The sequence below is a fragment of the Notolabrus celidotus genome, chromosome 7, assembly GCF_009762535.1.
Source record: "Notolabrus celidotus isolate fNotCel1 chromosome 7, fNotCel1.pri, whole genome shotgun sequence".
Taxonomy (NCBI): Eukaryota; Metazoa; Chordata; class Actinopteri; order Labriformes; family Labridae; genus Notolabrus; species Notolabrus celidotus.
Window position 1 is genome coordinate 1,588,735 of NC_048278.1, and position 24,327 is coordinate 1,613,061.

At 40.5% G+C, this 24,327-nt stretch overlaps 4 protein-coding genes across 8 annotated transcripts; 2 read left to right on the top strand and 2 right to left on the bottom strand.

The window, feature by feature from the left end:
- The first annotated feature begins 1,097 nt into the window (after positions 1-1,097).
- On the top strand, positions 1,098-2,093 carry LOC117815494 (trace amine-associated receptor 13c-like). The gene has a single exon (XM_034687245.1). It carries the CDS (start codon positions 1,098-1,100, stop codon positions 2,091-2,093), a length of 996 nt encoding a protein of 331 aa, XP_034543136.1.
- Positions 2,094-3,468: 1,375 nt separating this feature from the next.
- On the bottom strand, positions 3,469-4,751 carry LOC117816651 (non-structural maintenance of chromosomes element 1 homolog). Of its 2 annotated transcripts, none has more exons than XM_034689017.1 (4): positions 4,576-4,750; positions 4,014-4,130; positions 3,720-3,846; positions 3,469-3,603 (listed from the first exon to the last, which is right to left on the bottom strand). In XM_034689017.1, the coding sequence occupies exons 1-4, from the start codon at positions 4,720-4,722 to the stop codon at positions 3,569-3,571; spliced, it is 426 nt and encodes a 141-aa protein (XP_034544908.1). In that variant the 5' UTR covers positions 4,723-4,750; the 3' UTR covers positions 3,469-3,568. The 2 variants fall into 2 exon arrangements, with proteins under 2 accessions (XP_034544908.1, XP_034544909.1); XM_034689018.1 differs by having other exon boundaries at positions 3,484-3,603; positions 3,747-3,846; positions 4,576-4,751.
- Positions 4,752-7,665: 2,914 nt separating this feature from the next.
- Positions 7,666-8,664, top strand: LOC117815495 (trace amine-associated receptor 13c-like). Its single transcript, XM_034687246.1, has one exon. The coding sequence runs from the start codon at positions 7,666-7,668 to the stop codon at positions 8,662-8,664; it is 999 nt and encodes a 332-aa protein (XP_034543137.1).
- Positions 8,665-10,012: 1,348 nt separating this feature from the next.
- LOC117816650 (non-structural maintenance of chromosomes element 1 homolog) lies at positions 10,013-20,568 on the bottom strand. Of its 4 annotated transcripts, none has more exons than XM_034689016.1 (8): positions 20,462-20,568; positions 18,003-18,124; positions 17,671-17,792; positions 14,067-14,144; positions 11,147-11,293; positions 10,585-10,701; positions 10,318-10,417; positions 10,013-10,174 (listed from the first exon to the last, which is right to left on the bottom strand). In XM_034689016.1, the coding sequence occupies exons 2-8, from the start codon at positions 18,118-18,120 to the stop codon at positions 10,140-10,142; spliced, it is 717 nt and encodes a 238-aa protein (XP_034544907.1). In that variant the 5' UTR covers positions 18,121-18,124; positions 20,462-20,568; the 3' UTR covers positions 10,013-10,139. The 4 variants fall into 4 exon arrangements, with proteins under 4 accessions (XP_034544907.1, XP_034544904.1, XP_034544905.1 ...); XM_034689013.1 differs by having other exon boundaries at positions 10,291-10,417; XM_034689014.1 differs by having other exon boundaries at positions 10,291-10,417; positions 20,455-20,564.
- Positions 20,569-24,327: the final 3,759 nt, after the last annotated feature.

Sequence of the window (24,327 nt, forward strand, 5' to 3'; positions counted from 1 at the left end):
TGCAGTGGGTAGCGCCGTTGCCTCACAGAGAGAAGGTTCCTGGTTTGAGTCTCCGGTCAAGCCAGTGCCTTTCTGTGTGCAGTTTGCATGTTCTTCCTGTGCATTCATGGCTTCTCTCCAGGTACTCCAGCTTCCTCCCACAGTCCAAAAACATGCTCTCCAGGCTAATCGGTCACTCTAAATTGCTCGTAGGTGTGAGTGTGAGTGTGTGTGAATGGTTGTCTGTCACTCCATGTTTGCCTGTGATAGGTTGGCGACCTGTCCAGGGTGTACCCTGCCTTCTGCCCGAAGTCAGCTGGGATTGGCTCCACCCCCCTGTGACCCTGAATGGGATAAGCGCTCAAGATAATGGATGGATTGATGGATTTATCTGATGTAGATCAATCTACATCTCAGGAGAAAATGCTGACTGAGCCCCAGCCTTCAAACAAGAGAAGTGTGAGCCACTCTGGAGTGAGTCTGAATCCTGAAGCGGTTTGAAGTCAGGAGCTCTGGATGCTTTAATGATGGGAGCTGCAAAACTGACAAGACGATTTCAGGAGAAAATGAGACCTTGGGTGAGCGAGCTGAGTCTTAACCATTCCAGGTAAAACAGGTTTTTGCTTCCAGCATGAAGGTCAGGGTCTTTTAGTTCAGTTCTGCGGTTGTTCTCACAAACATGAGTCGCTCAAATAACCATGCACATAGCTCAATCGGCCATGTTTGGCCTTAGATTCAGCTGACTGCTCACAGACGCTTTACAGCTTTGCACATTCTTCATTGTGTGTTTCAGTGCAGCCTACTCACATCTTCAACAAAACAAGATAATCAGGACTTCACAGTTCAGAGGAGTTTCCATCAGTTGCATGAAACAACCATGTTGCATCATGTAACAGTGGCATTAGACAGAAGGAGGGGGGGGGGGGGGGGGGGGTAATCAAGGGAGAGGAAGAGGATTACATCATGAGTAAGAAGAGGAAAAGAAAGTCCTGACGAGCATCCTATTGGCCTCGAGCAGGCAGTGATGAAGAGGATGAGAGGGGAGAAGAGGAGCAGTCAGAGATAAGTGAGCTGTGATTTGTGTGTATGCTCACTGAGCTCAGCAGGAGGTCAGGAGGATGACAGACGATGTGGAGCGAGCCAAGCTCTGCTTCCCTCAGCTGCTGAATTTGTCCTGCACAGGTGTAATGCGTCCTCGCGCTGAGGCCGTCCTCCTCTACTCTCTGCTCTCCTGCATCACTGTCCTCACTGTAGTCCTCAACCTGCTGGTCATCATCTCCATCTCCCACTTCAAGCAGCTCCACACCCCCACCAACCTGCTCCTGCTCTCCCTGGCCACCTCAGACCTCCTGGTGGGGCTGCTGGTGATGCCGGTGGAGACGCTGCGGTTCATAGAAACCTGCTGGCTGCTTGGAGATCTCTTGTGCACTCTGTCGTACATTATTGGCTTCACTCTCATCTCAGCATCTGTGGGGAACATGGTGCTTATATCCATTGATCGCTATGTTGCTATTTGTTATCCTCTGCAGTACTCCACTCAGATCACCCGCAGCCGGGCGGAGCTGTCAGTGTGCATGTGCTGGGCCTGCTCTCTGCTCTACAACGGGCTGATCCTAAAGGAGCATCTCAGTCAGCCTGATAGACACAACTCCTGCTTTGGGGAGTGTTTGGTGGTGATTAACTACGTCTCTGGAACTGTGGACCTTGTGTTCACCTTCATAGGCCCTTGTTTGATAATTGTGGTTTTGTACATGAGGGTTTTTGTTGTAGCCGTGTCTCAGGCTCGTGCGATGCAGTCTCACGTTACGGTGGCTGCGGTGGGTAAGGTTACAATCACTGCTAAGAGGTCAGAGAGGAAGGCAGCGAGGACTCTGGGCGTGGTCATTCTGATGTTTCTGATGAGCTTCTGTCCGTATTACTACCCGTCTCTTGCAGGACAAGACATCTCAAACAGCGCGTCCTCCTGGGCCATCGTGTCCTGGCTGGTGTACTTTAACTCGTGTTTGAACCCTCTCATCTACGCTTTATTCTACCCCTGGTTTAGAAAGGCGATCAAGTACATTGTCACGCTGAAGATACTAGATCAGTGCTCCTCTCTGGCAAATATAATCTGATACCCTGAACAAGTTTTCATGACATAAACTGCTTTAAGGTTTCAGCGACAGTGTGAGTGTGTGAGTGATGCAAATGCAGATTGTGTCGTTTTTCTTGTCCTCTGTTTTTCTCTCTGTGTCACGTGTAGTTAGGACGATTCTGCACCAAAGAGAAGCTCAATCTTTCAGGGTTTGTGACGGCTGACAAAACAAATACAACATAAATGTTTTTAGTATCACCTCAAGCTCAAGGAAATTAACTGTTTCTGCTGTTTTGACATTTTTAGATCAAACTTTTACTCAGATTACAGACCCGGCATGTCAGACTGATGTGACATAAACTGTTCTTACTCACAGTGAAGGTTTCTAGTTTGGTTTCAGAGACAGGTTTAATGTTTACATGCAGCAATTTCTCAAAAAAACACAACACTAACAAACACCTTCAACTGCATGCTGTCTTAATTCACTCCTAAACTTTAAGTGTTGACTGAAGCTGCAGTTTTGATTGTTTAGATTGTTTGCTGTTTGTTTCTGACGTAATTAAAGTGGCGTTCTTGCACAAGGACTTTTTGACATGTTGTCATGAGAGGATTATAAACTGAGTCACAGTTTGAGTTAGTTCAAAAGAATCCATCATTTGTTTCTTGTTGAAAAAAGAAACATGATTAAGAGCTGAGTTTTCTCACCGAGACAGGAACATGCAGAGAGCAGAGCAGAGTCTCCTGCTGGCTTTAATGCATGTTTAAATTTACTCAGCAGTTTTCTTTTTTAAACGTGACATTAAAGGAGAACGTCTTAAAACGTACTTTTATCACAGATTCTTACCAGATTTGATCTGAATCTTATTTTAACCGTCTTCAGAAATATATTTTTAAATAGTTGTATTCCTTTAGAGTTCTTTTAGGAGAGTTTTCTGTCTTTTAAAATATGTTGTATTTCTTTATCTTGACTTGTGTGTTTTTATGAACTGCCTGTTTTATTTTGCTGCCCATGTGAATCCCGTTTTTGAAAAGTTCTCTACAAATTAAATGATTATTATAAATTATTAACGTTTGAGTGATGTTTAAAGAATATACACTTTGTGAGACAGACAACCTTTAAATGAGCCTCCTCTGGTTCTGTAGAGCGATTTATTCTCTGACAACAAAATGATCCGGACCCTTTTTGTTTGTTTTTGTTGGAAGAGAGATGTCTGTAAAATAAACATGGATTAAACGAGCTTAGTGATGCAAAACACATCACAAAACTGGATTATCACAATCTTCATGATGTTTCTGAATCATTTTGTGAGATGAGGAGATGAAGTGGAAGAAAAAAGAACAACTGATGGAAAAAAATATATGTGACCAAACAAAAAGGACAATCATTCTTCAGTGAGTTTATATTCTTTATTTGTTAAAAAATAATGTTAAAACAATTTATACATCAACACTTCAGGTTAAAATAAAGTTTTGCTCAAATATACTAAAAAATGTGCACATGAAGAAAACCTTTCTTCATCTTCTGGACCGAGAGCGGGGTCGTCCGATTTCTGCAACAAACACGTAACAGAATAAGAAAAATGCTGCGTCATGTTTTCCTCTTTGTTTAATCGTACTGATTCATGCAAAATAAGAAAGCATGTCACAATAATTCAATATTAAATACCTGGGATTTCATGTGGCCAAAACTCACCACAGGCGGGACACTGAGGCTCGGCTCGGCCCTCAAAGTATTTGGCCACACACGGGTTGTGTATTTTTATTCCACATGTAGGATTCTCACAGATCTGACACTGAGGAATAAAAACATCAGATGAGTTTCATTCTGAGAATAAACTCCTGGAACAGATCTTGTTATGAAATCATAAAATCATCTGTATTTGTATGAAGTGTCTACATGTATGTGTCTTCTTCAGAAAGAAGAACAGTCTGTAATTACTCTGATGTGAGTCACACTGACCTGGATGGCGATGTCGTGACACATGTGGCACACCTTGACCTGGTCCTGATACATGGTGCGGATGTAGGGCTCCATCTCGATGATACATCTGGTGGACAGAGTGTAGTCTCCCCTTTTCTGAATCAATGAAGGAATGAAGAGACATCAAACACACAAAAGAAGAAGCTACTGGATCTCTGGTTAGAGAATCAGGGTACAAGGTTTGAAATGTTTGGAGTAATTCACCTGCTTAATAAATCATTTCCTGTTTGACGTGTTTTCCTCTGATTCTTTCTCACTAATAGTGAAAATGAGTGTTTTTAGAGACGTCACAGCTCTTAAATGTGACAAAGTTTAAACCCAGAAGTTCATGATGAATCAAAATGTTAAAAATCTGCATCACTGATTTTAAAGGAGCAGTGAGAGATTTTGGGGATTACTCTTCTTTTCATGAGATGGCTCTAATGCAAATATGACACCATAGTGTGGAGAGGTTTAGCTTAGCTTGACCTGACACACCTTCACAAAGGTGCTTAAGTTTCCCTCTGAAACGTAGGCGTGTCACACAGAACGTGAACGTTACCTCGTTGAGCCACTTGTCCTGCACGAGTCGGTTCAGGAGATGCTCCGTCTCGCTCTTCTTCAGCTTTTTGGTGGTCAGGGTGTCGGTACTGTTCAGGATGTCAGTGGAGGACGCCTTGCCGTTTTCAGAGCTGACAATCAGGTTCATCTAAATCAGAACATCGGGTCAGTCTGAAGAAAGAACTCATTTAACCTCCTCTGACCCAGGAGTTCATTTAGAGCCTCTGTAGTGGACATAAGTCTCCCTATGCACCTTATACACCTTATAAGCTTTCATACTGAGACCTGTTGTAGCGTGTAGAGGACATCCTGGCTTCTCAAGTGAATTATCATTAGGTGTGTGATTAACAACAAGAGTTCAGTCTTTTCTAACAGGCTACCGTCTCAGCAACCACATGTTATCAGGCAAGAGATGTTTCTAGTTATAAAACACATTTATGATGCTTGTTCCTTCAGGTGAAGAAAAGCTCTCAACGCAGTTTTTAAACGATATGCACAAAAGTTTAACCCATCATTTTTTGATGTCCTTTGTTGTGGACATTTTGACTTACTTTATATGTTTTATATGAAATCATGGCGTCACAGGTGACAGGAATTCAACAGAGGCAGAGTGAACTCTGTCTCGGGTTGTTGTATATTCACTGTTGCCGTTCATAAAAGTTGTGTTTCTCTTTTTAAAATGTCAAATTTGATCTTTTAAGAAAATTCACCAACAGGTGATGTCACGATTTGATCTTGTGTAGCTCTCACTGAATTCTCAAGTGACTTTTTTTAACACGTCGTTCAGGGCAGCCTGCCATCTCATCCAGAGATTACTCCAACACTCCCACCTTTAGTGCTGTCACTTAACATTTCAACTCAATATGTATTTTTAAAATATGAATACATCGGATTAATCTGGGGCTGCACAGTGGTGCAGTGGGTAGCGCCGTTGCCTCACAGAGAGAAGGTTCCTGGTTTGAGTCTCCGGTCGAGCCAGTGCCTTTCTGTGTGCAGTTTGCATGTTCGGTAACACTTTACAATAAGGGTCCCTTAATTAGCGTTAGTTAATGCATTATTAAGCATTAATTAACAGTTTAATAATATTTTAATAATCGTTATAATGTATTACCTAACATTAACTAACACATTAGTTAATGCATTAATAAGCAGTTAATTAATGTCCACTGCTCAGAGTTAATAAATACATTATAAAGCATTAATAAAAGTTACAAAACTTAATTAGTTAACCATTAGTGAATGCTTTCTGGACCCTTATTGTAAAGTGTAACACATGCATCACTTAAGTAACACATTATAAATGCTAAACTGCCTCATAAGCATTACTTAACCATAATTAAGCATTAGTGAATGCTTGTTGGACCCTTATTGTAAAGTGTAACACATGTATCCCTTAGGTCACACATACGCTGAAGCAAAATGAGTTGAAATGTAGTTGAAGCAACACATGTAAAGAATTTAACACATTTTATTTAGAATAAAACAGATAATCACAGATAACATCTCAACTGGCACAGAGAAGTATGGTGGCCCTGAGAGCTCACAGCACTGCAACTTAAGAAAACACATGCAAAAAGACAAAACACAAGCAAATTAAGAAAACATCTTCATCAATTTGCCAACACATGCACAGCATTTAGAAAACGCAATGCAAAGACCACAACACAATACATTAGAAAAACACGCTGCAAATAGACAGCAACACAACACAAGTGTTTCCAGAGGACACTTGAAAGTGATGCACACGCTTATGCTTATGCTTATGAGGCAGTTTAGCATTTATAATGTGTTACTTAAGTGATGCATGTGTTACACTTTACAATAAGGGTCCAGAAAGCATTCACTAATGGTTAACTAAATAAGTTTTGTAACTTTTATTAATGCTTAATAATGTATTAATTAACTCTGAGCAGTGGACATTAATTAACTGCTTATTAATGCACTAACTAATGTGTTAGTTAATGTTAGGTAATACATTATAACGATTATTAAACTATTATGAAACTGTTAATTAATGCTTAATAATGCATTAACTAACGCTAATTAAGGGACCCTTATTGTAAAGTGTTACCGCATGTTCTTCCTGTGCATGCGTGGGTTCTCTCCAGGTACTCCAGCTTCCTCCCACAGTCCAAAAACATGCTCTCCAGGCTAATCGGTCACTCTAAATTGCTCGTAGGTGTGAGTGTGAGTGTGTGTGAATGGTTGTCTGTCTCTCCATGTTTGCCTGTGATAGGTTGGCGACCTGTCCAGGGTGTACCCTGCCTTCTGCCCGAAGTCAGCTGGGATTGGCTCCACCCCCCTGTGACCCTGAATGGGATAAGCGCTCAAGATAATGGATGGATTGATGGATTTATCTAATGTAGATCAATCTACATCTCAGGAGAAAATGCTGACTGAGCCCTCAGCCTTCAGAAACACAAACAAGAGAAGTGTGAGCCACTCTGGAGTGAGTCTGAATCCTGAAGCGGTTTGAAGTCAGGAGCTCTGGATGCTTTAATGATGGGAGCTGCAAAACTGACAAGACGATTTCAGGAGAAAATGAGACCTTGGGTGAGCGAGCTGAGTCTTAACCATTCCAGGTAAAACAGGTTTTTGCTTCTGGCATGAAGGTCAGGGTCTTTTAGGTCAGTTCTGCGGTTGTTCTCACAAACATGAGTCGCTCAAATAACCATGCACATAGCTCAATCGGCCATGTTTGGCCTTAGATTCAGCTGACTGCTCACAGACGCTTTACAGCTTTGCACATTCTTCATTGTGTGTTTCAGTGCAGCCTACTCACATCTTCAACAAAACAAGATAATCAGGACTTCACAGTTCAGAGGAAAGTTTCCATCAGTTGCATGAAACAACCATGTTGCATCATGTAACAGTGGCATTAGACAGAAGGAGGGGGGGGGGGGGGGGGGGTAATCAAGGGAGAGGAAGAGGATTACATCATGAGTAAGAAGAGGTAAAGAAAGTCCTGACGAGCATCCTATTGGCCTCGAGCAGGCAGTGATGAAGAGGATGAGAGGGGAGAAGAGGAGCAGTCAGAGATAAGTGAGCTGTGATGTGTGTGTATGCTCACTGAGCTCAGCAGGAGGTCAGGATGATGACAGACGATGTGGAGCGAGCCGAGCTCTGCTTCCCTCAGCTGCTGAATTTGTCCTGCACAGGTGTAATGCGTCCTCGCACTGAGGCCGTCCTCCTCTACTCTCTGCTCTCCTGCATCACTGTCCTCACTGTAGTCCTCAACCTGCTGGTCATCATCTCCATCTCCCACTTCAAGCAGCTCCACACCCCCACCAACCTGCTCCTGCTCTCCCTGGCCATCTCAGACCTCCTGGTGGGGCTGCTGGTGATGCCGGTGGAGACGCTGCGGTTCATAGAAACCTGCTGGCTGCTTGGAGATCTCATGTGCGCTCTGTCGTACATTATTGGCTTCACTCTCACCTCAGCGTCTGTGGGGAACATGGTGCTTATATCCATTGATCGCTATGTTGCTATTTGTTACCCTCTGCAGTACTCCACTCAGATCACCCGCAGCCGGGTGGAGCTGTCAGTGTGCATGTGCTGGGCCTGCTCTCTGCTCTACAACGGGCTGATCCTAAAGGAGCATCTCAGTCAGCCTGATAGACACAACTCCTGCTTTGGGGAGTGTTTGGTGGTGATTAACTACGTCTCTGGAACTGTGGACCTTGTGTTCACCTTCATAGGCCCTTGTTTGATAATTGTGGTTTTGTACATGAGGGTTTTTGTTGTAGCCGTGTCTCAGGCTCGTGCGATGCAGTCTCACGTTACGGTGGCTGCGGTGGGTAAGGTTACAATCACTGCTAAGAGGTCAGAGAGGAAGGCAGCGAGGACTCTGGGCGTGGTCATTCTGATGTTTCTGATGAGCTTCTGTCCGTATTACTACCCGTCTCTTGCAGGACAAGACATCTCAAACAGCGCGTCCTCCTGGGCCATCGTGTCCTGGCTGGTGTACTTTAACTCGTGTTTGAACCCTCTCATCTACGCTTTATTCTACCCCTGGTTTAGAAAGGCGATCAAGTACATTGTTACACTGAAGATACTAGATCAGTGCTCCTCTCTGGCAAATATAATCTGATACCCTGAACAAGTTTTCATGACATAAACTGCTTTAAGGTTTCAGCGACAGTGTGAGTGTGTGAGCGATGCAAATGCAGATTGTGTCGTTTTTCTTGTCCTCTGTTTTTCTCTCTGTGTCACGTTTAGTTAGGACGATTCTGCACCAAAGAGAAGCTCAATCTTTCAGGGTTTGTGACGGCTGACAAAACAAATACAACATAAATGTTTTTAGTATCACCTCAAGCTCAAGGAAATTAACTGTTTCTGCTGTTTTGACATTTTTAGATCAAACTTTTACTCAGATTACAGACCCGGCATGTCAGACTGATGTGACATAAACTGTTCTTACTCACAGTGAAGGTTTCTAGTTTGGTTTCAGAGACAGGTTTAATGTTTACATGCAGCAATTTCTCAAAAAAACACAACACTAACAAACACCTTCAACTGCATGCTGTCTTAATTCACTCCTAAACTTCAAGCGTTGACTGAAGCTGCAGTTTTGATTGTTTAGATTGTTTGCTGTTTGTTTCTGACGTAATTAAAGTGGCGTTCTTGCACAAGGACTTTTTGACATGTTGTCATGAGAGGATTATAAACTGAGTCACAGTTTGAGTTAGTTCAAAAGAATCCATCATTTGTTTCTTGTTGAAAAAAGAAACATGATTAAGAGCTGAGTTTTCTCACCGAGACAGGAACATGCAGAGAGCAGAGCAGAGTCTCCTGCTGGCTTTAATGCATGTTTAAATTTACTCAGCAGTTTTCTTTTTTAAACGTGACATTAAAGGAGAACTTCTTAAAACATACTTTTATCACAGATTCTTACCAGATTTGATCTGAATCTTATTTTAACCGTCTTCAGAAATATATTTTTAAATAGTTGTATTCCTTTAGAGTTCTTTTAGGAGAGTTTTCTGTCTTTTAAAATATGTAGTATTTCTTTATCTTGACTTGTGTGTTTTTATGAACTGCCTGTTTTATTTTGCTGCCCATGTGAATCCCGTTTTTGAAAAGTTCTCTACAAATTAAATGATTATTATAAATTATTAACGTTTGAGTGATGTTTAAAGAATATACACTTTGTGAGACAGACAACCTTTAAATGAGCCTCCTCTGGTTCTGTAGAGCCATTTATTCTCTGACAACAAAATGATCCGGACCCTTTTTGTTTGTTTTTGTTGGAAGAGAGATGTCTGTAAAATAAACATGGATTAAACGAGTTTAGTGATGCAAAACAAATCACAAAACTGGATTATCACAATCTTCATGATGTTTCTGAATCATTTTGTGAGATGAGGAGATGAAGTGGAAGAAAAAAGAACAACTGATGGAAAAAAATATATGTGAACAAACAAAAAGGACAATCATTCTTCAGTGAGTTTATATTCTTTATTTGTTAAAAAATAATGTTAAAACAATTTATACATCAACACTTCAGGTTATAATAAAGTTTTGCTCAAATATACTAAAAAATGTGCACATGAAGAAAACCTTTCTTCATCTTCTGGACCGAGAGCGGGGTCGTCCGATTTCTGCAACAAACACGTAACAGAATAAGAAAAATGCTGTGTCATGTTTTCCTCTTTGTTTAATCGCACTGATTCATGCAAAATAAGAAAGCATGTCACAATAATTCAATATTAAATACCTGGGATTTCATGTGGCCAAAACTCACCACAGGCGGGACACTGAGGCTCGGCTCGGCCCTCAAAGTATTTGGCCACACACGGGTTGTGTATTTTTATTCCACATGTAGGATTCTCACAGATCTGACACTGAGGAATAAAAACATCAGATGAGTTTCATTCTGAGAATAAACTCCTGGAACAGATCTTGTTATGAAATCATAAAATCATCTGTATTTGTATGAAGTGTCTACATGTATGTGTCTTCTTCAGAAAGAAGAACAGTCTGTAATTACTCTGATGTGAGTCACACTGACCTGGATGGCGATGTCGTGACACATGTGGCACACCTTGACCTGGTCCTGATACATGGTGCGGATGTAGGGCTCCATCTCGATGACACATCTGGTGGACAGAGTGTAGTCTCCCCTTTTCTGAATCAATGAAGGAATGAAGAGACATCAAACACACAAAAGAAGAAGCTACTGGATCTCTGGTTAGAGAATCAGGGTACAAGGTTTGAAATGTTTGGAGTAATTCACCTGCTTAATAAATGATTTCCTGTTTGACGTGTTTTACTCTGATTCTTTCTCACTAATAGTGAAAATGAGTGTTTTTAGAGACGTCACAGCTCTTAAATGTGACAAAGTTTAAACCCAGAAGTTCATGATGAATCAAAATGTTAAAAATCTGCATCACTGATTTTAAAGGAGCAGTGAGAGATTTTGGGGATTACTCTTCTTTTCATGAGATGGCTCTAATGCAAATATGACACCATAGTGTGGAGAGGTTTAGCTTAGCTTGAAATGACACACCTTCACAAAGGTGCTTAAGTTTCCCTCTGAAACGTAGGCGTGTCACACAGAACGTGAACGTTACCTCGTTGAGCCACTTGTCCTGCACGAGTCGGTTCAGGAGATGCTCCGTCTCGCTCTTCTTCAGCTTTTTGGTGGTCAGGGTGTCGGTACTGTTCAGGATGTCAGTGGAGGACGCCTTGCCGTTTTCAGAGCTGACAATCAGGTTCATCTAAATCAGAACATCGGGTCAGTCTGAAGAAAGAACTCATTTAACCTCCTCTGACCCAGGAGTTCATTTAGAGCCTCTGTAGTGGACATACAGTTGTGCTCATAAGTTTACATACCCTGGCAGAATTTGTGATTTTTTGGCAATTTTTCAAAGAATATGAATGATAAGAGAAAATCTTTTTTTTCACTCATGGTTAGTGGTCAGGTGAAGCCATTTATTGTCAAACAGCTGTGTTTACTCTTTTTATATCATAATGACAACAGAAACTACCCAAATGACCTTGATCAAAAGTTTACATACCCTGGTGATTTTGGCCTGATAACATGTATACAAAGTTGACACAAACGGGTTTGAATGGCTATTAAAGGTAACCATCCTCACCGTGATCTGTCAGCTTGTAATCAGTGTGTGCGTGTAAAAGGTCAGTGAGTTTCTGGGCTCCTGACAGACCCTTACATGTTTCATCCAGTGCTGCACTGACGCTTCTGGATTCTGAGTCATGGGGAAAGCAAAAGAATTGTCAAAGGATCTGCGGGAAAAGGTAACTGAACTGTATAAAACAGGAAAGGGATATAAAAATATATCCAAGGACCTGAGCATGCCAGTCAGCAGTGTTCAAACTCTGATAAAGAAGTGGAAACTGAGGGATTCTGTAGAAACCAAACCACGTTCAGGTAGACCAACAAAAATTACAGCCACAACTGCCAGGAAAATTGTTCGGGATGCAAAGAAAAACCCACAAATAACTTCAGCTGAAATACAAGACTCTCGGAAAAAAAGTGGTGTGGATGTTTCAAGATGCAAAATAAGGAGGCACTTGAAGAAAAATGGGCTGCATGGTCGAGTCGCCAGAAGAAAGCCATTACTACGCAAATGCCACAAAGCATCCCGCTTACAATACTCCAAACAGCACAGAGACAAGCCCAAAAACTTCTGGAACAAAGTCATTTGGAGTGATGAGACCAAAATGGAACTTTTTGGCCACAACCATAAACGTTACATCTGGAGAGGAGTCAACAAGGCCTATGATGAAAGGTACACTATTCCTACTGTGAAACACGGAGGTGGATCGCTGATGTTTTGGGGATGTGTGAGCTACAAGGGAACAGGAAACTTGGTCAAAATCGATGGCAGGATGAATGCAGCATGTTATCAGAAAATACTGGAGGAAAATTTGCACTCATCAGCCCTGAAGCTGCGCATGGGACGTACGTGGACGTTCCAACATGACAATGATCCAAAACACAAGGCCAAGTCCACCTGTCATTGGCTACAGCAGAATAAGTTGAAAGTTCTGGAGTGGCCATCTCAGTCTCCTGACCTCAATATCATTGAGCCGTTTTGGGGAGATCTCAAATGTGCAGTTCATGCAAGACAGCCCAAGAATTTACAGGAACTGGAGGCTTTTTGCCAAGAAGAATGGGCAGCTTTACCATCTGAGAAAATAAAGAACCTCATCCATAACTACCAGAAAATACTTCAAGCTGTCATTGATGCTAAAGGGGGCAATACACGGTATTAAGAACTGGGGTATGTAAACTTTTGATCAGGGTCATTTGGGTAGTTTCTGTTGTCATTATGATTTAAAAAGAGTAAACAAAGTTGTTTGATAATAAATTGCTTTACCCAACCACTAACCATGAGTGAAAGAAAAGTTTTTGTGTTATCATTCATATTCTCTGAAAAATGGCCAAGAAATCATAAATTCTGCCAGGGTATGTAAACTTATGAGCACAACTGTAAGTCTCCCTATGCACCTTATACACCTTATAAGCTTTCATACTGAGACCTGTTGTAGCGTGTAGAGGACATCCTGGCTTCTCAAGTGAATTATCATTAGGTGTGTGATTCACAACAAGAGTTCAGTCTTTTCTAACAGGCTATCGTCTCAGCAACCACATGTTATCAGGCAAGAGATGTTTCTAGTTATAAAACACATTTATGATGCTTGTTCCTTCAGGTGAAGAAAAGCTCTCAACGCAGTTTTTAAACGATATGCACAAAAGTTTAACCCATCATTTTTTTGATGTCCTTTGTTGTGGACATTTTAACTTACTTTATATGTTTTATATGAAATCATGGCGTCACAGGTGACAGGAATTCAACAGAGGCAGAGTGAACTCTGTCTCGGGTTGTGGACAAAGGATCGAAACAGAGCAGCAGAGTGTGGAGTGTAGTTCCAGACAGAGAGGTTAATAGGGAACATTAGTCTGGTCTGTAAGGACTTTATGTGGTACCGTGTTCGAGACCACCTGGAAACTCTGAAACTTTTGGCTTTCAAAGTCTGGCACTGACTGACACAAGGTGTGACTGAAAACAGCTGTGAAACCTGGATGAGGTTTCACATGTTCAAGAATAAAACTGGATGATTGTTTTAGTGGAGTCTGATGTTGCAGCACAGTTTTGGTCTGATGCAGATCTGGATGCAAGAACTATAAAAAAAGATACTTTGAATCGTCGTGTTGTCGTCTAAAAAAAAAGGGCAAAGCATAAAATATAAACAAAACCTGTTTAAGAAGATATAATCACTGACATCTTCTTTACATCCATAGATGTAAATATCTTGGAATTACTGAAATTCTCAAACTTGCATTTTTGGGGTTTTCAGCAGAGTTTTCTAGAAAGAACAGATGAAGTCTGTTTCTTTCTTTTCGGACTGTTGGACTGGCACCCGAATGCATCACTGTGATTCTTAAATTGGGACTAGTTTATCAATCAGCTGACGTTTCATTCTGCTTCAGCCTCCACAAAACACAGTGAGGGATTTACTCACCGTTTTTACAAACAGCTCCAGCTCGTTGTCGGCGTAATCTGAAGACAGCCTGGTGACATCAGTCATGGCCATGTTTACCTGCACAGGATTAAAGTGAATCTCAATGAAAGGTGATACTTTGAGGCTCCACATACTTTGAAAACACATTCACTCACTGATTAGATACTAAACAAACTTAAATGCTTATCAAAGTTTGTTTTTTATTTGACTTAGTGCTGAATCCTGGGCAGAGTGAGCAACCATCAAACACGGATGATCACAGCTTACTTTGAGCTTTACTTTGAGGGCCAACAGCAACCATGTGTTTTGATAAACGGAGACAGACTTGACGTGGTGGAACACTTCAAGTATCTTGGTCAATGGTCACACACAACAGCCAGCACGTTAAAACCACTCAAGTCTCTCTTTAAGAAGACCGTCAAAATATAGACAGGAAACCTCCATTTCCATTATTGCAACATAGTCAGGAAGTATATTTTTAACATTGAACATTTTCAAACCTATACTGACATCTGTCTGGTTTTTAAAGTTTGAAATGGGCTTGTCCCTCCATCACTGATCAAATTTATAAAAGAAAAAAAAACAAACACAATATGATAAATACTAGAGCACAAATAAGAGGAGGCTGTGATGTGCCGAGAGTAGGGATGTACATTGTAAGTATTTTCCATGATGGATTTTTAGAAATGTTAACGATCAATTATTGATTAATTGATTAAAAAAAACATTATTATTCTTACGTCAAAAACAATGTCAAATAGGTTGTTTTCCCCCTACATTTTATCTTCTACAGCAACAAAATGCATAGAACTGACGGGATTGAATACGGGCACACGTTTGACACACAGAATATCAAAGATCAGACTCATTAAAATATTCTACGCGGACATAATCTTATAAAGTGAAGGCTCATAATACTAACAGAAAATGACTTCAGACTCAGAGGAGACAGACTAGGAAGAGGGAGCACATTTCTCCAGTGCTAGCTTCTCTACACTGGCTCCCAATAAAATGTAGAATAGAATTTAAAATCCTTCTTTTAACCTACAAAGCTCTTAAAAATCAGGCACCCTCGTATCTTAAAGAGCTCATAGTGCCCTATTACCCCTCTAGAACTCTACGCTCCCAACATGCAGGCTTGCTAGTTGTACCTAAAATCTCTAAAAGTAGTATGGGAGGTAGAACCTTCAGTTATCAGGCCCCTCTCCTTTGGAATCATCTACCAGTCAGGGTCCGGGAGGCAGACACCCTCTCCACTTTTAAGAGTAGACTTAAAACTTTCCTTTTTGATAAAGCTTATAGTTAGAGCTGGATCAGGCTTGGACCAGCTTTTGTCATGCTGCTATAGGCCTAGACTGCCGGGGGAACTGGCACACTGACACACTGGGATCCTAGCTCACCCTCTTCCCCCCAACCCCTTCATCACTTACTTTAACTCTGCCTGTCCCATTAAAGTTACTAACCATAGACCTTTCTGGAGTCCCTGAGCTCCCTTGTCTCGTAGATTCCTCTGAGCTGCCGTAGACGTCCTCCTGCTGTGGACGATCTGGACTCCAGCTGATACGGACGTGCTGGACTCCAGCGACAACAGCTTCTACGACTCGTCTCATCACTATCACCTCTCTCTCTTACTCCCCTCTATCTGTCTTTCCAGACCCAACTCAGTCGAGGTATGATGTCTGTCTAACATGAGTCTGGTTCTGCTCGAGGTTTCTGCCTGTTAAAGGAAGTTTGTCCTCTCCACTGTAACTAGCTAAATACTGCAATGTGCAATGCTCATGATGGATTAAGGTGGGGTCAGACTGAGTCTTACCCTGTCTTGGTGTTGGGTCTCTGTTCATAATTTGACATAGAGTGGTCTAGACCTCCTATGTTTGTAAAAGCGTCTTGAGATAACGTTTGTTGTGATTTGGCGCTATACAAATAAAGATTGATTGATTGATTGATTGATTGACTCACAGTGTCCAGTTTTCTGTCTACTTGTTCTTTTTCTTTTTTTTTTTCTTTCTCTAGTCTGCATATATATTTCTGGTTTGTGTCATGTTTGTCACAAACTGTCAAATATTAATGCAATTTATTCTTGCAGCAAAAGAAAAGAAAGAAAACCTTTTTCTTCTGTGCTTGTGACTGTGTGCATGCGACCATCACCATCCCTCTTAGAACTCTGGCCTATCTTTTATTGACAGCTAATATCATGTTCTGTAAAAGAGGGCGTGCACACCTAGGTGGGCCAAAAAAAATTAAATAAGAGAAAGTGAAAGAAAGATTACATAAGGATATACAAAGGGACAGGGAAAGAGAAGGAGAGAGAGACCTAACACACTTAGATGGAGAGGGACCATCTCACCATGACGCCAAAAAAACTCTGTGGGGTGATGCTAATGATTAAGCAACCCTTAGTGTCCACAATCATTACTGAAGCTTGGGTCGCAGAGGGTTGCCGCCGTGCTGTGTTCTATTTGTGTAACAAGACCACCACTGGTGCAGATGAAACCACTTGGGTCGTTCCTATTGAGAAAAATAATCATGTGTATTCGGTCAGGTGTCAGCCGGGAGCGCAACCGGGTCATAATCAGTCCAGTTGCAGAAAAGCTCAGACGGCTCTGATGTTGCTGCTCTGCAAACATAGCGTACCTGAATTTCCCACCTGTCTGTTGCCTTCGTATCTAAAGGTGGAAATATCCTGTTTAAAGCTGTCAACCTTTGTGTCAGTGTTTGCAGCAGTTTTGTATTGATCCTCTTTTTAAAAAGCGCACGTGGAGACCTGACGTGCAGCAGCAGCCACCAGCTGAGCGTCTCCGCTGTGCGCAACCCTATATGCTTTAAACTTAAAACATCTCCCTGATAGATGAGTGTAATATACGACCACATGATGTTTGTTCCACGTGACCGAAAATTGATAACAAAAATGCGTGTTTCGAGTAATTTCTTAACATCAATTAATCGATAATCGACTGATTGTGGTCATCCCTAACCGAGACGTAAAAACAAATTCAGTCAGAGGTTCTGTCAGAGGCACACAGTCCTTGAACAAACTACCAGCTCAGACTAGGGAGCTTGAGAACTACTGTACCTTTAAAAAAAACACTTCAACATTAAAAACAAACCAGTCATGAACACATGAATAATCTGTTTCCTCACTTGATGCCATTCCCGGGGCTTTGGCCTCACCTTCCATCCTGTTTTTATAAAGTCACAAAAGTTTTGTAGGTAAAATCTGTTTGTAAGTCAGTCCATGTAGAGTCCTGTTAACTGTCTTGTGACATCCTGTCATTTTAAATCTTGTTGTTTTATGTTTTATATAAGTGCCTGCCTTTAGGACTACGGATGAAATTTAGCTACTGTGCTAATCCCGGCATATTTACATTGAGGCACACTGTTCAAATTTTAATCAATGTGCATTGTCCTAATCAAATGAACTCAAATTAAATCATTTACATCACTTGGGACATGTTGGACTGTTGTTCCTTTTCCTTGAATAAAAAGGTCTTTGTGTGGGTTTGACTTTCAAGGACCTTCAGTTAAATAGAAGCTACAGCCACTCAGAGATTGAAATCCTTAAAGTGGTCACAGGAATGCCGGGGGAGAAACTACAACCACTAACCAAGGCGTAAAATTGTTGCCCAGTGTCTTCAGACTTCCCTTTTCTGATCTCCATGAACAACGGCTGCAGCTGTGAGTTGATGGCATCAATGAAGTCTTTCAGCTGGTCGGGGGTGCACTGTTCTGCAAAACAAAGAGAAAAAAAACAGGATAAGTCTCAAGAAGTCTGATGTTTCACTCTCTCTATCCAAGGCGATAACAGTTCAGCATTCAGAGGGGACTTCATGAACACCGGAGAAGCCAAACACCATGCAGCTCCTGGTTGATCTGGTGGTTCCTAGATATTTAAAATGTACTAAATCCCAGCCTCCCTGTTGGTTCAATAAGACTCACTGTTTTGTGCCCCACAGCAGTGTTGATGGAGCTTCGAGGCTTCTTGTTCATCAACTATCCCTCTGCCCATCATGGCCTGCAGAAACCTCCGATGACTGTCTCCCATCGGTCCTGACATCACTCTGAAACGACCATTAAAACAAAACACAGTTAGATCACATGATCACAGTTACACATGGTGATAATAACCCTTCAAACATCTACCTGAACCTTGTATACAGTCTATGATCTGAACCCACAGAGAGCTAACATCAATCTACAGCAGAGAGACCGACAAAGTTAGATCACATGATCACAGTCACACTTGGTGATAATAACCCTTCAAACATCTACCTGAACCTTTTCTACAGTCTATGACCTGAACCCACAATACAGCAGAGAGACTGACACAGTTAGATCACATGATCACAGTTACACATGGTGATAATAACCCTTAAAACATCTACCTGCACCTTGTATACAGTCTATGATCTGAACTCACATCAATCTACAGCAGAGAGACTGACACAGTTAGATCACATGATCACAGTTACACATGGTGATGATAACCCTTCAAACATCTACCTGAACCTTGTATACAGTCTATGACCTGAACTCACATCAATCTACAGCAGAGAGACTGACACAGTTAGATCGCATGATCACAGTTACACATGGTGATAATAACCATTCAAACATCTACCTGAACCTTGTATACAGTCTATGACCTGAACCCACAATACAGCAGAGAGACTGACACAGTTAGATCGCATGATCACAGTTACACATGGTGATAATAACCCTTCAAACATCTACCTGCACCTTGTATACAGTCTATGATCTGAACCCACAGAGAGCTAACATCAATCTACAGCAGAGAGACTGACACAGTTAGATCACATGATCACAGTAACACATGGTGATAATAACCCTTCAAACATCTACCTGAACCTTGTATACAGTCTATGATCTGAACCCACAGAGAGCTAACATAAATCTACAGCAGAGAGACTGACACAGTTAGATCACATGATCACAGTAACACATGGTGATAATAACCCTTAAAACATCTACCTGAACCTTGTATACAGTCTATGATCTGAACCCACAGAGAGCTAACATCAATCTACAGCAGAGAGACTGACAAAGTTAGATCACATGATCACAGTTACACATGGTGATAATAACCCTTCAAACATCTACCTGAACCTTGTATACAGTCTATGACCTGAACCCACAATACAGCAGAGAGAATGACACAGTTAGATCACATGATCACAGTAACACATGGTGATAATAACCCTTCAAACATCTACCTGAACCTTTTCTACAGTCTGACCTGAACCCACAGAGAGCTAACATCAATCTACAGCAGAGAGACTGACACAGTTAGATCACATGATCACAGTAACACATGGTGATAATAACCCTTCAAACATCTACCTGAACCTTGTATACAGTCTATGATCTGAACCCACAGAGAGCTAACATCAATCTACAGCAGAGAGACTGACAAAGTTAGATCACATGATCACAGTTACACATGGTGATAATAACCCTTCAAACATCTACCTGAACCTTGTATACAGTCTATGACCTGAACCCACAATACAGCAGAGAGAATGACACAGTTAGATCACATGATCACAGTAACACATGGTGATAATAACCATTCAAACATCTACCTGAACCTTTTATACAGTCTATGACCTGAACCCACAATACAGCAGAGAGACTGACACAGTTAGATCACATGATCACAGTAACACATGGTGATAATAACCCTTCAAACATCTACCTGAACCTTGTATACAGTCTATGATCTGAACCCACAGAGAGCTAACATCAGTCTACAGCAGAGAGACTGACACAGTTAGATCACATGATCACAGTTACACATGGTGATAATAACCCTTCAAACATCTACCTGAACCTTTTCTACAGTCTATGACCTGAACCCACAATACAGCAGAGAGACTGACACAGTTAGATCACATGATCACAGTTACACATGGTGATAATAACCCTTCAAACATCTACCTGAACCTTGTATACAGTCTATGATCTGAACCCACAATACAGCAGAGAGACTGACACAGTTAGATCACATGATCACAGTTACACATGGTGATAATAACCCTTCAAACATCTACCTGAACCTTGTATACAGTCTATGATCTGAACCCACAATACAGCAGAGAGACTGACACAGTTAGATCACATGATCACAGTTACACATGGTGATAATAAACCTTCAAACATCTACCTGAACCTTGTATACAGTCTATGATCTGAACCCACAGAGAGCTAACATCAGTCTACAGCAGAGAGATGACAATTAGACTTCGACCTTTAACCACTAACGGTCGACACAGCAGAGGGTTGGTCGTTTAACAGTTGGTGGTGATTACTCAAAGATTATGTTTTAATGCAGTTTAAACATCAGAATATAACACATTCAACAGAAACTAACTTCTCACTTTGAATAATGTCTCCCTTCCTGAAGTCGCGCCTCCTGTTTTGGTTGTCTCTGCTGTAGTTTCCCACTTCCGGTGCGAATTTGCAATGGATGAAGTACCGCCCCCTGCTGGTTCGGAGAGGAAGTGCACCTCAAATAAAAACCATGATAAAAACAAATACAAATAAAATCATTTAAAATAGTAAAGAATTTAATCTAGGATCTCAACTTAGTAAAAACAAAACGAATAATTAAATCAGACAAAAAAAGGATACTAATCTGTATATAATACAATGCTCATTCAAAAAAATATATATATATACATATGACAAAATAAAATAATTTACATTTAATCAAGTTCTTGTTTTTCCACATTTTATTTACATATTTAGTAAGTTGGTCCAGAATTCTGCAGCCTGCATCATCACTAGAAGCCATCCACAACCTCCCCCTGTATCTGTCTGATCTCCTCCACACTGCCACCCCCTCTCACTCCCTCAGGTCTTCCTCCTCCCTCCACCTCTCTGTGCCACCTGCCTGTCTCAGCACTATGGGGAGCAGAGCCTTCAGTCGCTCTGCTCCCCAACTCTGGAACTCACTCCCACCAGACATCAGAAATATTGAGTCTCTATCCCTCTTCAAATCAAAACTCAAAACCCATCTGTTTAAAAATGCATTCTCTGTTTAATTTCCACTGCTTCATTTTAAATTGGTGTTACTTTTGCTTGTTGTTTTTTATTTATTTTATTGTTATTTTATAAATTGTGTTTTAAGTGACCTTGAGTGTTGAGAAAGGTGCTTTTAAATAAAATGCATCATCCTTATTAATAATAATAATAATGTAGTGTTTATTCTTTGTTTTATTTTTTCTTCTACTCCTTTCAATTTTTATTTCTCTTATTCTTTCTAAAAAAACAATTCCCTCATTTTCAGGTGTAATTATTTTGATGGATGGCTGGATGCAAATAAGAAATGCTGCCATGAACATATGGTTTTAACAACATTTCATTATGTTAGTCATTCATTTTGAAAAGACAGACTAGAACAATATATTCATTAAAAAAAACTTATATTCCTCATCTTCATTTCACATTTGTGAAAATTTTATTTTGTATTTTTCCTTGTTTTTCCTCATTTTATTTCCATATTAAGTTATTGATCTAGTGTTTACTCTTTTTTTAATTTTGTCTTCTTTATATTTCCTTACTCCTTTCATTTTTTATTTTTTTATTCTTTCTAAAAAATATCTAATCCCTTATTTACAGATGTAATTATTTTGACTGATGGCTGTATGTAAATTAGAAATGCTGGCATGAATAAATGACTTTATAAGTTATATACTGTTTAACTTCTAAAAGGACATATAATACATTTTTTTTAAGTTGAAAAGACAGAGCAAAACAATATGTTGATTAAAAAAAACTTAAATTTCTCACTTTTACCACATTTGTAAATTTTATTTTGTATTTTTCCTTCTTTTCCACATTTTACTTACATATTTAGTTTTTTATGTAATATTTACTTTTTGTTTTATTTAGTCTTCCTTATACGTCCTTACTCCTTTAAAAAAAAATTCTGTTATATTTTAAAAAATATATTGCATCCTTCATTTTTAGATGTTACTATTTTGAATGATGGCTGGATGTAAATGAGACATGCTGGCATGAATAAAGAGCTCTTTATAAGTTATCTGCCTTGAAACTTCTACAATAATAATAACAATAATAATCATAAGACTAAAAATAATAATTATTATTATCATTTATAATACAATTATTGTTTAGAAAAGACTGTTTATAAAAAAATATACATTCCTCTTAGTTTTTTGCATTTCCCTTTCCCACATTTGTAAATTGAATTTTGTATTTCTCCTTCTTTTTTTCCCACATTTTTCTTCATGTATTTAGTTTTTAATGTACAGTCATGGCCAAAAGTTCTGAGAATGACACAACTATTAATTTTCACAAAGTCTGCTGCTTCAGTTTTTATAATGGCAATTTGCATATACTCCAGAATGTTATGAGGAGTGATCAGCTCAACTGCAATTCATTGCAAAGTCCCTCTTTGCCTTGAAAATGAACTTTATCACCAAAAACACATTTCCACTGCATTTCAGCCCTGCCACAAAAGGACCAGCTAACATCATTTCAATGACACACAGGTGTCACACACATTAACACAGGTGTGGGTGTTGATGAGGACAAGGCTGGCGATCAATCTGTCATGATTGAGTGACTGGACACTTTAAAAGGAAGATGGTGCATGACACCATTGTTCCTCATCTGTTAGCCATGGTTACCTGCAAGGAAACACGTGCAGCCATCATTGCATTGCACAAAAAGGGCCTAACAGGGAAGTTTATAGCAGCGAGTAAGATTGCACCTCAGTCAACCGTCTGTCGAATTATCAAGAACTTCAAGGAGAGAGGTTCAATTGTTGCCAAACAGGCTCCAGGGCGCCCAAGAAAGTCCAGCAAGCGCCAGGACCGTCTCCTGAAGGTGTTACAGCTGCGGGATCGGGCCACCACCAGTGCAGAGCTTGCTCAGGAATGGCAGCAGGCAGGTGTGAGTGCATCTGCACGCACAGTGAGGCGAAGACTTTTGGAGGAAGGCCTGGTGTCAAGGAGGGCAGCAAAGAAGCCACTTCTCTCCAGTAAAAACATCAGGGACAGACTGATATTCTGCAGAAGGTACAGGGACTGGACTGCTGAGGACTGGGGTAAAGTCATTTTCTCTGATGAATCCCCTTTCCCATTGTTTGGGGCATCTGGAGGAAGGCTTGTTCGGAGAAGACGAGGTGAGCGCTACCATCAGTCCCGTCTCTTGCCAACAGTGAAGCATCCTGAGACCATTCATGTGTGGGGTTGCTTTTCGGTCAAGGGAGTGGGCTCTCTCACAATCTTGCCTAAAAACACAGCCATGAATAAAGAATGGTACCAGAACGTCCTCCGAGAGCAACTTCTCCCAACCATCCAAGGGCAGTTTGGTGATGAAGAATGCCTTTTCCAGCATGATGGAGCACCTTGCCATAAAGCAAAAGTCATAACAAAATGGCTCGGGGAACAAAACATTAAGATTTTGGGCCCTTGGCCAGGAAACTCCCCAGATCTTAATCCCATTGAGAACTTGTGGTCAATCCTGAAGAGGCGGGTGGACAATCAAAAACCCACAAATTCTGACAAACTCCAAGCACTGATTATGCAAGAATGGACTGCCATCAGTCAGGATTTGGTCCAGAAGTTGATTGACAGCATGCCAGGGAGAATTGCAGAGGTCTTGAAAAAGAAGGGTCAACACTGCAAATATTGACTTATTGCATGAATTCTGTGTAATTCTCAATAAAAGCTTTTGATACTTATGAAATGCTTCTAATTGTATTTCATTATACCATAGAAACATCTGACAAAAACACCTAAAAACCCTGAAGCAGCAGACTTTGTGAAAATGTAATATTTGTGTCATTCTCAAAACTTTTGGCCATGACTGTAGTGTTTGTTTATTTTTTGTTTTGTCATCTTCATATACCACACCAATTTATTCAACCATTCATCTGACCCTTATACTTCCTTCTTTAACTCTACTTCTTTAAATTTTAGTTTCTGTATCCTTTCTAAAAATAATCAAATATCTTAATCCCTCATTTTAAGATGTCATTAATATTATTAAGTCTTATTTAAACTTCAACAAAGACACAGTGTTTGCTTTCTGTTTTTGGAAGCTGAACTTTGTCCAGTCATGTCTGAGAATAATCAGTAATCACATTATTTGTTTCACTCACTGGAGAGCAGTAATCCTCTGAGATGCACAGTTAAGCCCACTGTTTGTCGTGTCGCTGGCATGGCTTCTCCAGCCTCATATTCAATACAATACAACAATAAAACCTGCGTTC

Bases quoted from the DNA above. Each gene is read 5' to 3' on its own strand.
- LOC117815494 (XM_034687245.1), top strand. From the start codon at position 1,098: ATGACAGACGATGTGGAGCGAGCCAAGCTCTGCTTCCCTCAGCTGCTG.
- LOC117816651 (XM_034689017.1), bottom strand. From the start codon at position 4,722: ATGAACCTGATTGTCAGCTCTGAAAACGGCAAGGCGTCCTCCACTGAC. The intron at 4,131-4,575 runs GTAACGTTCACG...TCATTGATTCAG, and splicing joins AGGACAAGTGGCTCAACGAG to AAAAGGGGAGACTACACTCT. The intron at 3,604-3,719 runs GTATTTAATATT...TGTTTGTTGCAG, and splicing joins TTGGCCACATGAAATCCCAG to AAATCGGACGACCCCGCTCT.
- LOC117815495 (XM_034687246.1), top strand. From the start codon at position 7,666: ATGATGACAGACGATGTGGAGCGAGCCGAGCTCTGCTTCCCTCAGCTG.
- LOC117816650 (XM_034689013.1), bottom strand. From the start codon at position 18,120: ATGTCAGGACCGATGGGAGACAGTCATCGGAGGTTTCTGCAGGCCATG. The intron at 10,702-11,146 runs GTAACGTTCACG...TCATTGATTCAG, and splicing joins AGGACAAGTGGCTCAACGAG to AAAAGGGGAGACTACACTCT. The intron at 10,175-10,290 runs GTATTTAATATT...TGTTTGTTGCAG, and splicing joins TTGGCCACATGAAATCCCAG to AAATCGGACGACCCCGCTCT.